The 13,865-nt window shown below is 38.2% G+C and overlaps 1 protein-coding gene across 3 annotated transcripts in view; it reads right to left on the bottom strand.

Annotated features, from left to right (window-relative positions):
• Nucleotides 1-13,865, bottom strand: part of LOC107602191 (sodium/potassium-transporting ATPase subunit beta-1-interacting protein 2-like) — a 174,688-nt gene that overhangs the window by 46,944 nt on the left and 113,879 nt on the right. For all 3 annotated transcript variants that reach the window (XM_016294623.1, XM_016294622.1, XM_016294624.1), the window contains exon 4: nucleotides 12,005-12,205. In XM_016294623.1, the coding sequence (XP_016150109.1) occupies nucleotides 12,005-12,205 (201 nt within the window). The remainder of the gene's footprint in view (nucleotides 1-12,004; nucleotides 12,206-13,865) is intronic.

Here is a 13,865-nt window from a genome sequence, read left to right as displayed (position 1 = left end):
ATCAGGCACAGGGTGTGCCCTGCCCGCTCAGGTTGCAAGCTCACTCTACTAGGAGTGTTGCATCCTCCTGGGCACTGGCTCGTGGCGCCTCGCTGACAGATATTTGTAGAGCTGCGGGCTGGGCGACCCCCAACACCTTCGCTAGATTCTATAGCCTTCGTGTGGAGCCGGTATCCTCCTGTGTTCTCACCTCAAACAGGTAGAGGTGCTAAGAGGCCCCGGTTTAGTGTCAGCTTGCTAAAACTGCTCCAGAGTGTCCGTACTGTAGGCCCTGTCGAGCTCCTCCATCCCCTCGGCAGACAGACGTGGTGGAATGTCCAGTGCCAGGCCCTTACTCGCTGAATCCGTGAGAACCGGGAGAGGGCTGGGTTCCATATGTAGAGGCCTAAGTGGTTCCCATATGTGTAAAGTCCACGGTATAGCCTCAGAGCCCGTGTTTCCCCGGCAGACTTCTGCCATTTCCATGAGGGTTACAATCACCTTTAATCTGGAAGACACTGGAAGGGGCAGCATCCATGGACTGACATGACTCGGAGTGACCCACTGAAAGGGAACTTCTCGGTTTCGTATGTAACTCTCGTTCCCTGAAGGAGGGAACGGATCAATGTTCCTGTTCCAAGTGGAACGTGTACATTTTCCCAGTGTTATACAATCTCACTGAGTGGGTAGTGCTATGACAACAGTGACTGGTCTTCTTGTGGCGAGCTCCAGCCTACACCACAAAGGGGTGCAGGTGGCTCGCACAGGACACTGGAAGGGGCAGCATCCATGGCGCTTTAGAAGGGATCCCAAATCGTCGGTCACCGACATGACTCGGAGTGACCGACTGAAAGGCAACGTCTCAGTTACGTATGTAACGTCACGTCCCGTCGCCACGGCTGCTGTACCACCGCTGAGCAGTGATCAGCGGCAGCACCATTTTACGTCTCCATTCCCTCCTTCAGGGAACGAAGGTTACATACGTAACGGAGACGTTTTGTATCGCCCTGAAAGAGTCTATTATACAATGGATGATTGGCTGAATGTACACTATCTGGATAATTACACAGCTGCTAACCAAATAAATAAAGAAATGGAAATTAAATATATTAATATCAATACACTATGGTTTAAAAGTTTGGGGTGAGTTGTATGATTTATTTTTTAAGAAATTAATACTTTTATTCAAGGCATAAAATGATGGTTGCACTAAATTTATCAAGGGTGCATTAAAATGATCAAAAGTGAGAGTAAATTTATTTACAGTATTCAAAAGGATTTTTATTTCAAATATAATGTATGGAGCTTTCCACAAAAACATGAAGCAGCACAACTGTTTTCAACATTGATATTAATGGTGACATATCATGAAAATATGACTTTTCCAGGTTTTAAGTGCTATAATCAGGTCTCCGGTGCATCTACCAACCAAGGAAACGTGAAAAAGATTAACCCAGTAACATTGTTTTGGTAAGCCTTTTTCTGCAAGCATCTGAGAAAACGAGCGTGTCTGATTTCACAAAGGGACCTCATTATAATATTACCACCCCTTAATCTGTAAGTTTCCACCCAAGGAGCCATCATTTGATTTCGCAAGCGACAACGGTGTACTAGTTCTAATGCCATGGCGAAAGTTTGAGCAAAACATGCTAACTGCTCTGTCTTTGGCTGCACTGATGAGCACAGAACACTGTTTGGAGTCCCAGCCTCAGAGCAGACAACAGAGCAGTGGATTTATAGATTTATTTACTGTATTGCTGCTGCCACACAGATCTAAAATAAACATGCCATTTATTTCCCAGCTGTTTGCCTTCACAGACATAACCGATTGTTTTTTGTAATGTGATTTTAACATAAACTTGTGTGTGAATGAGAACTTAGTTTAGTACTCACATGCTGTGACAGGCGCTTTCTGTCCGTGTGCTTCGGATGTGTGCTCTCAGAAAACCATATATTAGAAGTTTAAACTCATATGGTTTAAAACGCATGATTTCAGAGCGATAAACATGATAATCAGAGCCAAAACAGATGTTTTTTAGCAGGTACGAGCTGTAATGGCGCAGCTCTATTCTGGAAAAGGGGGCGGGGAGCAGCTGGGGACACCAGAGACTTAAATTACATATTGTAAAAAGGGGCATAATATGTTTCCTTTAATAATAAATGTTACTTGAGCACCAAATCAGCATAATGATTTCTGAAAATTCATCTTTGCCATCACAGGAAAAATTCTACATTCAAAAAAGTTTTTTTAAAACTAAAAAAAAAAATCACAATATCATTTTTTTACTGTTTTGATCAAATAAATAAAGTCTTATTGAGCATAATCAAGTTTTTTTTTTTAAACTGTAAAAAATGCTGAACTTTTGAATGGTAGTGTATATTATATGAATATTATATTGTATATCATTAATATCACAAATTATGAAATTATTTTATTGTTACGGCCACTGAATTATAAATAGTTAATACCAAAGTTCTTTACAATTTTGTCCAAATAAAACTGTATAAATTAAAATCAATTTCAAGGGAATTCAGGAATCACATCATCATAAAATACAGCATGAAAAATTTATATTTATACCAAGACTGGCTAAATATTTCAATTAACTGTTTTATAGCTTCCGGCAGTAGATCAGACCATCAATAGGGAATAGCGGTTCCTGCTCTCCTCTCTGGAGAGGGGGCACCACAAAGCCACTAAAAGCTCCCACCAGGCGCTCTGTCGACACAGACACACAGCTGCCTTTCTCCTCCGCTATTTGCTGTATAATATCTCCACAGGAACATCAGTCCTAACAGAGGAAGGTCTATAAATACCAGGGTGAATGGAGCCGATACCTGCCTGTGCTCTGTTACAGCTCTTTATGAGACACCGGTGGTCACCATTAAAGTTACTGACACCCTGACATCACACCTGATAAGATATACGGGTCTCACAAAGAAATGCTCTCATCTCACACTGTATTCATGTTACTTGAGGTATTATGCAAAAAATAAAGTTCACTGCGCTCAACTTTAGTCTAGGGTGCAAAGATCAATCAGCACATCATATTCTAGTAAGGGATCCGCACTCGCTTAATCTTCTACGTATACGTATGATTCACTGAAGAAGGCTTGCTGCCGAAACGTTTGATTGTTGTTTGCTCTGTTGCTAAATTAAAATAAATCGAAAGTGATTAAGAAGATTAAGCGAGTGCAGATCCCTTACTAGAATTTGAGGTATTATGCGCAAAAAGCATAATATTCGCATACAAACAATGTTTACAACTGTTGCCTTTAAATAAAATGTGCAGTGCATTTGGGTAGATGACAAACATATATTGCAAATATATTTGCAACATATGTTTGTATTGGTAATATTGGTCATGAAATTGGGAATTCATATGGTGTGACATTCCTTACTTCATGTAAAACTATTTTAAAAACTATTTTGCTTATTCTTTGTAGAAGTAGTAGTAATAATAATAATAATAATAAATTGTCATACTGTACATAAATTATTATTAGAATGCAAAATATGTACATTACAAATAAAATACAATTCATAGTGTAGCGAATCAGCTCATGGGAAATATGAATAATTAACCATAACTAATTATGATTAATTATTAATATTTTAGATCCACTGTAGATATTTAGCTGACCACTCAGGGTCAACCGTCTTGTCAATTCTAAGAACGTTAATTTCCTGGTTAAAGGAAATAACTTTCTTACTGTACAATTCTATAAGTTTGTAACGTAAATCTGCATGATTATTGACTCCGGTTATGAGTAAACAATGAACACGTCAAGTGTGATACAAGTAAGGTTTTATTAACTACATAAACACTTAAACTAGTCTAACATACTACATAAACACATTAAGCCGGTCTAACATACACATACACACACACACACACACACACACATACAGTTGGTATAGGAAAGGGTTAAAGTTTAACTCAGCATAGAAAGAGGCATAAAGAATGGATTTTATGGAACACTTTGCATGTATATTCAACAGAACAAAGCCTTCAGGGATACGTCAGATTCTGAGTTCAAACACACCTTGTAGAAAGGTGTAACTGATACTTAATGCATCAATTAAATCGACTAAGTTTGATACTTGCACGTCTGTATGAACAAAGATTCCTGATGCGATCTTACGGCCCCAAGATCTTGCTGAAGTTGGTTGATGAGAAAGGACCAGTTTGAGTCAGAGTCACTTGATGAATGAAAAGGACTAGGCCGGAGCCTGACACGAGCTTTGGTATCCTGGAGCGTTTCTCACATCTTCATCTTAGCATCTCACTGAACCACCGAACAGAGCGGGTCACATGGAGTGTGGCCTTTAAAGCCTGCAGAGATTCACGCCTCTCAAGATGGGCTTGCCCAATGGGGAAGTCCGGAATCTCAAGTGGGAGTTCTGCGTTTTTATGGCCCTTTGTCTGTAAGCCTGGTATTTTGCATATGTAATTCGCTGGAGTATTGAGGCACAAATTAGTACCGATTCTTAGAACATCAATATGCTGCATAGGTATCAGCATATAATATACACACTTGTTTCGATCATAAGAAGGCGAATTCATAGATACTAGACATGGTAGAGTTACTTATATGAATGAGTGGTTTATCGTAAGCATGAATAAAAATAGTCTATAATACAACAGATTAATACAAAACAGCAATAATACACACAATGGCCTGAAGAAAATGTGTGTTCATTCAAAGAAAAGGTTTTCCTATGAATTAATTAGAAAACAGTCCATTTCTCTGGGCATTATGTGTCTTTCTTATGAGGAAAATGAGGGAGTTCATCCCCTGCATTCCTTTTAGGCCATAAAACCAGTGATATCAGCATTGGTTACCATGGAACCAGAGGCCTGTTCTGCCTTTCTGAGGTGTTAGGTGCATTTCGGGGGAAGGGTCCATAGACCCTCGTAATTGGCCATTTGGTTAGGTGATGGGGAGTTCGTGTACATAATTTATTATTAGAATGCAAAATATGTACATTACAAATAAAATACAATTCATAGTATATTATTATTATTATTATTTAAAATATGTACATTACAAATAAAAATACAATTCATAGTATATTATTATTATTATTATTATTATTATATAGCAGGTTTATTATATAAAATGTGGATAATATATTTCCATAATTACTATGACCTTTTAAGAGCTGATATTAATTGAGAGTACATGGACTATTTGTACTTAAAATAATTTATTTGTCACACCACAGGACCATTAAAATTGAATGAGTGAAGGCAAAAATGGTGAATTAATAGACAAAAAGACCTTTTCCAGGTGCTCTTGCTGTTCAGCAGCTGTCAGAGCCTTTTTAAATCTATTGATTTCCTCCTGTTTCAATCCCATTAGGTTGTGGGTCAGGAAGATGATGACTTTGGTGAGCTTTTTGTAGCCATAACTCTCGCTTGAGTCCTGAGTCTGAGGTACACTTCTCTCTCTGTGTCCAGTTGCTTTCGGCTCAGTAGGTGGTCGTCGGGCCTGGGTAAAGGGGGTGTTCCTCACGACGCCTGGCCAGCCCTCTCTGTTCTGCATTCTGGGCAGTTAGTCTGAGCCTCTGCAACGTTTTGACACACTGGTGTTGAGAGTAAGGGCTAGAGACTACTACAAGATCAAAACAGAGTGTGAATGCTAAAATAGTTTTGGGTCAGCATATGTTTTGCTGAAAAGGGCGTAAACAGGATTTTGATTGATGATTTAAGACTACTGTCAAATTATTGTCAAATTATCACTCAGAATTTGCTGACGGTTCCCCAAACAAGCTTCATCTCTGAGGTATGAAGGAGAAAAGGGAAAAGCAGAAGGAAAAGGAGAGCATTTCTATTCAGATTATGCTTATTATTTTTTTTTTGAAAATAAACAAATCAAAAATAGAAATGTCTCTGGTTCCTTTTGAGGTTCAGAGAGAACATCAAGGGGGCATAACATGTAAATGGATTTAAAATTAGCTGACTTCTATTATTAAAACAGGGTAATCAATCTGATATTAGGAACAATCAGTAGCACTCGTGATTAACTGATTTGTGTTGGGCAACACACCATGTCTGGTCACAGCTGCTGCGTGTTCAGCTCCCATGCTGGGCCATGCCATGTGTGTGCCCCGCCCTCCGTAGCGCGTTATTCACTGTGCCACTAAAAACACCCAATAACTTAATGATTCATCTCTAGATAGACAGTTAAAATGTAATTACATTTAGATTTAATTAACTAGTAACTGAGCAATAGCATTCAGGAAGGATAGATCTAAGATAGTTAAATTCGCTGAGATGAATTGAAGATTGAGAAACATAGAAAAAGAAGAACAAGAAGGAAGAGAAATGGAAAAATCAGAAACGAGGGATTAGGTTAAATTCAAATTGCTTCACACTGGACACACGCATGCTGTATTTAAGAGCTTCAATTAAAGAGTGTTAACCCCTAATTGTTAAAGCTATTTGAGTAGCTTGGCCTAAAATGAAACTATGCTAAGTCGTGTTAGCTTAGCTGCTTCAAATGGTTTGTTTACAAACATGGCGTGTTGTGCTATGTGACGTTAGCACTTCCTGTGACACGTTGTTGTCACGGTAACCAATGCATGCCCGTGTAATTAATGCAGTTTAATGTCTGTCTATGTTAAACAGTCATAGTTTTAGAACGTGGTGCTTTCAGCCTTCAAGACTTGTTTAAAGAATTACAAAACGTGTTTACTGTAAGTTAAAACCGGTTTAAACATATATGTAGTTATGTTTGCCTCACACATGAGTACTTAAAGTACAGTATTACACCTTTAATTTCACTCAGCGAGTGAAACACAGTAATGACCACCAGGTTGCTCGGCTTATATATATGCAGTCAAAGTGTAGATGAATTGCTTCAATCTAATTATAAACTATAAGGCCTTTATGCTGTAGAAAGGGGAGCAGCGCTCACATCTACCTTGATATAACTGTACTGAGATTTCTTCTTCAAAGAAACAATTTAAACAATACTGCAATTTTGTGATTTCTTCACTAAAGCATATTACATTATGGTACAGTTTGGACATGCCGCTGAGCTGAGATTCAGACTTACGCTTTGTCAGGACAGATTTATGCTTTAATACTGAAATTAGGGTTTCTTTGCTAAAATCAGATTAACCTTACACCGATGCCATTAAGCATGAAATACATAAAGACTCTACCAATTATAATAGCGGTACCAATTCAAACCCCCACTTTATCTGCATCTCAACAAGCCAGCAAATAGGGACACCACCGGGCATCTGAAGTCACGTCCTATTTTAACCTGGGCTATCAAGCACACACTTTTTAAGTTGCCAGTGTTTAAACTCATAACTTTCGTTTTATCATGCCCGCATTTTCTCCACCAATCTGTAGCGAATTTAGCTCATGGGGAAATATGAATAATTAACCATAACTAGTTATAATTAACTATTCATATTTTAGATCCACTGTAGATATTTAGCTGACCACTCAGGGTCAACCGTCTTGTCAATTCTAAGAACGTTAATTTCCTGGTTAAAGGAAATAACTTTCTTACTGTACAATTCTATAAGTTTGTAACGTAAATCTGCATGATTATTGACTCCGGTTATGAGTAAACAATGAACACGTCAAGTGTGATACAAGTAAGGTTTTATTAACTACATAAACACTTAAACTAGTCTAACATACTACATAAACACATTAAGCCGGTCTAACATACACATACACACACACACACATACAGTTGGTATAGGAAAGGGTTAAAGTTTAGCACTAAAGAAAGAGACATAAGGAATGACATTTATGGAACCATTTTTGCATATTCAGCAGATCTAAAACCTGAGGGAAAACGTCAGATTCTTAGTTCAACAAACCTTGTAAAAAGGTGTAACTGATACTTAATGCATCAATTAAATCGACTAAGTTTGATACTTGCGTATGTCTGAAAAAGATTCCTGATGCAATCTTAAGGCCCCAAGATCTTGCTGAAGTTGGTTGATGAGAAAGAGCTAGTTTGAGTCAGAATCACTTGATGAATGAAAAGGACTAGGCCGGAGCCTGGCACGAGCTTTGGTATCCTGGAGCGTTTCTCACATCTTCATCTTAGCATCTCACTGAACCACCGAACAGGGGCGGGTCACATGGAGTGTGGCCTTTTAAAGCCTGCAGAGATTCACGCCTCTCAAGATGGGTTCGTCCAATGAGGAAGGCTGAAATCCCAAGCGGGAGGTTGGAAATACTGAGGATTTTTATGAGTCTTTGTCTGTAAGCATGGTATTTTGCATATGTAATTCGCTGGAGTGTTGAGGCACAAATTAGTACCGCTTCTTAGAACATCAATATGTTGCATAGGTATCAGCATATAATATACACACTTGTTTCGATCATAGGAAGGCGAATTCATAGATACTAGACATGAAATAGTTACTTATATGAATGTGTGGTTTATCGTAAGCACGGATAAAAATAGTCTATAATACAACAGATTAAATACAACACAGCAATAATATACACACTGGCCTGAAGAAAATGGGTGTTCATTCAAAGAAGGTTTTCCTATGAATTAATTAGTAGAAAAGTCCATTTCTCCTGTGCATTTGTGTCCCTTTGTTTCTGGAGAAAGCAGAATGAGAGCCGGCTCGCATTCCACAAGGTTGTAAATGTATCGGGTTACCATGAAACCAGGGTCTTGTTCGGCGTCCTGGGGTGTTACAAAGTATTTGTGAAATCTAGCTAACAAAATATATATTGTGTGTTGGAGTGTTCCAGACGCTACAATAGTATATTATTATTATTATTTAAAATATGTACATTACAAATAAAAATACAATTCATAGTATATTATTATTATTATTATTATTATTATATAGCAGGTTTATTATATAAAATGTGGATAATATATTTCAATAATTACTATGACCTTTTAAGAGCTGATATTAATTGAGAGTACATGGACTATTTGTACTTAAAATAATTTATTTGTCACACCACAGGACCATTAAAATTGAATGAGTGAAGGCAAAAATGGTGAATTAAGAGACAAAAAGCTGAAATACTTGAAAAGTGGATAAAAAGGTGACCAATTACTGGATATTAAAGGTGACCTATTATGCCCCTTTTTACAATATGTAATATAAGTTTCAGGTGTCCCCAGAATGTGTCTGTGAAGTTTCAGCTCAAAATACCCCACAGATCATTTATAATATATAATTTTGAAAATGCCTATTTTGAGTGGAAGCAGAAACTGATTTTGTGCATGTCTCTTTAAATGCAAATGAGCTGCTGCTCCCCACCCCCTTTTCCAGAATAGGGTTGTGCCTTTACAGCTGGTACCTCAGATACTCTGCTAAAAAACATCTGTTTTGGTTTTGATTATCATGCCTATCGCGCTGAAATCATGTGTTTTACATTTATATTTAGTCATTTAGCAGACGCTTTTATCCATTTAAAGCCATATTAGTTTAAACTTCTGATATCTGGTTTTCTGAGCATACACATTCAAAGTACGTGCACAGAAAACAGCTGTCACAAGGCATGTGAGTACTAAACTAAGTTCTCTTTCATGTCTTATTGCACTTAAACTGTCAAATACACACGTTTATGTTAAAAATGCACGAGTTACAAAAACAGTCGGTTATGTCTGTGAAGGTAAACAGCTGGAAAATAAATCACATGTTTATATTAGATCTGTGTGGCAGCAGCGTAATATACAGTAAATCAATCAATAAATACACTGCTCTCTTGTCTCTTCCAAGGCTGGGACTGTAAATAGTGCTCTGTGCTCATCAGTGCAGCCAAAGACAGAACAGTTATCATGCTTTTGCCATGGTGTTAGAACTGGTACACCGCTTGTGGAAACTTGTGAAACTTGTCACCACTTGCAATGGTTGCACTGTGGGTGGAAACGTGCAGATTAAGGGGTGGTAATATCCCCTTCCTACGTCACGGGGAGGAACGAAATCTGAGAGGCTCATTTTTTCATAAGCTTCCAGAGAAAGGCTCACCAAAACAAAGTAACTGGGTTGTCCTTTTTCACGTTTTCTGGGTTGGTAGATGCACCGGGGACCCAATTATAGCACTTAAAGGGATACTCCACCCAAAAATGAAAATTTAGTCATTAATCACTTACCCCCGTGTCATTCCAAACCCCTAAATTTTAGTTCGTCTTCGGAACACAATTTAAGATATTTTGGATGAAAACCGGGAGGTTTGTGACTGTCCCATTGACTGCCAAGTAAAGTACACTGTCAAGGTCCAGAAAAGTATAAAAGACATCGTCAGAATAGTCCATCTGCCATCAGTGGTTCAACCGTAACGTTATGAAGCGACGAGAATACTTTTTGTATGTGAAGAAAACAAAAATAACGACTTTATTCAACAATTCGTCTCCTCTGAGTCTCGCCGCATCACCGTAGCGCCATTTTGGAGAATATCCTCTGAACCCAAGCAGCGTACGCTCTTCTGTGTCAGACGCGCTGCACGGATGCGCTGTTTTAATTCAAATCAAAGCGTAAATACACGTAGAAACGTATCCTTGTGTCGCGGTTGACACAGAATAGCGTATGCTGCTTGGGTTCAGCGGAGAGACACAGAGGAGACGAACTGTTGAATAAAGTCGTTATTTTTGTATTCTTCGCATACAAAAAGTATTCTCATCGCTTCATAACATTACGGTTGAACCACTGATGGCAGATGGACTATTCTGACGATGTCTTTCATACTTTTCTGGACCTTGACAGCGTAATTTACTTGGCAGTCAATCGGACAGTCAAAAGCCTCCCGGTTTTCATCCAAAATATCTTAAATTGTGTTTCGCAGACGAACAAAGCTTTTAAGGGTTTGGAACGACATGGGGGTAAGTGATTAATGACAACATTTTCATTTTGGTGTGGAGTATCCCTTTAAACATGGAAAAAGTCAGATTTTCATGATATGTCCCCTTTAAGAAACTAATATAATTCAGGTGCTGTCAATAATCAACATTTCTCTAGATTTTTACAATTGTTGACCACACTTTAGCTAAAGTAGAAATACTAAGTCTCTGAATTAAAATAAAAACTTTTACAAAAAGTAAAAAAAAAAGTTTTTTTAATTAAAATAAAAAAATTATCATGTCATACTGCAGGACACGGCAGCCGCTACTTGAAATTTCATGTCAACTACTCATTTAACTTCTGCAATGTGATATCTTTTCAAGAGAAACATAATATTTGGCTCAAACTAACGTGTACGACTTCACTGCATCCACTGGGATTTGGCTGGATTGTGAAAAGTAGGCTCTGATTTGATTGGTTATCATTTTTCCTTGCCCCTGCAGCCTTGGTTCCATCAACAGAAAACAAAAATCTTTTGGTTAGAAATCAAAAGATATTATAGCTCGATTATGAAAACAAACCAAATAACGTGCGCTGGTGAATCATGCAGTAAACAGGGTCAATTTTGATTTCATGTTGCGTTGGAAAAACAGCAATAAATTAGATTTCGGTTTATGAGAATGAAAGCCGAGGGAGAGTCTTGTACAGGCTTGTAATCAGAGAATTGCTGTATCCACGTTGGAGGGGGTTCACTTCACTATTGCATTAGAGATGCTGATTGTTGAGGGGGGGTAGAAGCAGGTGTCGCAGGTAATGGAAGAGATAAAGAATAAAGACTCGGAGGAAGGCATCATGCTGAGCTCCTATTAACAACCCGCATTCAAGCAATATCAGCACTGGAGCCCAGCCAAACTTCTCAATGCCTCTCATATTCAGAAGCATTTCCTGAACCGTTATTTACAGAGTTGGTGTAATCAACTGGTTAGGTTTCAAATAGACAAAAACAAATGCGCTGTACCGAATTTGACTCTAAACCAGAGCTTCTCATACTCGGCAACAGTCAATTGGACAGTTTAGCTGTCATTGTACACCCAACACTTCACTGCAGAATTCCACGACCGACCAATCAGAAGAGACGCATAATAAAGGACTTTATATATTTAATACCAGGAGCTGCAATCGCAAGCACAGCAAAAGGACAGAAAAGCCTGTAAAGGATTAGACTGTACTCACAGCCAGGATAATCTGCAAGGAACTGTGGGACACCTCCACATACTGGTACTCCAGCAGACAGCCGGCAATGCTGATGTAGCGGTGGTCCTCCGGAGCCCAGGAGGGAGGAGGGGTCACAGGGGTCACCCTGCACCCCGGGCCGTTTTCCATCCACCAGGAGCGATGCATGGAGATGTTGAAGGTCATAATCAGGTCTGAGTCCTGCAGGAGAGAAGAATGAGTCAGAAGACACCCGTTATTAAACATTACCTACATGCGAGAGAAATTGATGTTTTCTGAATAATCAGTTATCTATAGTTCAAACTGCAAGAAAAAAGTATAGTATATTCAGAACAAATGCCAAAGATCATCTTTTAAAGATGGTAAAGTTAGTCCATTTCCTGGCAATCAAGTGATTTCAATTATGTATTCAAGCTTATGAGATGTAATACTCTGAACGCTGACTTATTTAACAATGTGGGTCAAATAACAAGCACTCCAGAACATTTTAATCAAGCTAAATCCAGTCCACTCTCGTTTATTGATGGCTAAGAGAGCAAGGAATTTCTCTCTAGTGAGATGCCTCGCATTCTAACCTTTATGATTTCATGAATTTGTTTATATTAAAATAATCATAGGCTATATTCTGGCTCACGATCAATGTAATGCTTATGACTGCGATTTAAGAAGACAGACGTTGTCTGACACTGGAAATAGCATCCCAAGCAGCCATTGAAGGGCTTGTGTTTTGTTGTATTATTAATCAGTTTGAAGCTTTTTAACATTTCGAGGCGCGATTATTTAAGTGGCTCTTATGTGGTTAATTTTGAGATGTCAAAGGGACTCGCAGAGCAATAACCAGCCAACACATACTTATAAATGTGGCATGAGATTAATTCCACGATCAAGTGGCGGAAGAAATCACATTTCTCAAATCCCAAATTCACTTTTGTGTGCCATTTTTCAGCCTTAATGATCTGCACGCTGGCGACTGAAGTGTTTGCAATATCCTGGGTCATTTGAGTGAATTCCAGTTACACAAGCGGTGGATTATTCACAAGGGCTTTGAATACGCAGAGAACATATTCAAACAAATCCATCAGTCTTAAGAAACACGCCAAGCCTAGACACAAAGCAGAAAGAAAGAACCAGAGCTCTAACTCTCACACCTACAGATGCACGACTGCATAAATGTGATGCACGTGTCAAGTGCTCTGAGATATCCCTCTAAAGAGCAGCGATCGTGCATTTTAAAGCCAGATTTCAGGTCCTACAAGTGTTGAAGCTTGGCACTGAGCGTGCTATTCATGTAGTAACCTGAAGCTCCCCAGGAGACATTTTTCTCCTGAGGAAAAACAACAACAACGACAACAGCTTAGAAGAATAGTCTTAAGAAGTGCTTAAAGAAATGCAAATAAGAATTTTCAAAATTGTTTAGATTTTAGGTCATATATGCTAGTGCACCACTAAAAACTGATAAAATCAATCTTTAGCAGATTTTTGCTCTACAATTAAGTGTAATGTTGCACTAAACAGACTTTTGTCCAATCGGTGATCATAACAAATGCATAAATACATACATGCATACATACACACACATATATATATATATATATATATATATATATTACATATGTTTATAAAGATAATTTGAATAAATATGCTGTGAACAAGTAATAATTATATGTTATAAAAATATATTATAACATATATATTTATATAACATATAATAGAACCAAATTATATAAGGAGCCCACATAAGCACATATGAAAGAAAAAAAATCTGAATTTTATAGTATGTGTACAGTGCAACAGCAAAGAGCTTTTTTACATTTTAGAGAAGCCAAGTTGCGATACCGAACAGGACCACATGGAGATGCCA

This window comes from Sinocyclocheilus grahami, unplaced genomic scaffold (assembly GCF_001515645.1).
Source record: "Sinocyclocheilus grahami isolate Dianchi unplaced genomic scaffold, SAMN03320097.WGS_v1.1 scaffold321.1, whole genome shotgun sequence".
Classification (NCBI taxonomy): Eukaryota; Metazoa; Chordata; class Actinopteri; order Cypriniformes; family Cyprinidae; genus Sinocyclocheilus; species Sinocyclocheilus grahami.
Note: the sequence above shows the minus strand (reverse complement) of the source record. Positions and strands in the feature narration are given on the sequence as shown.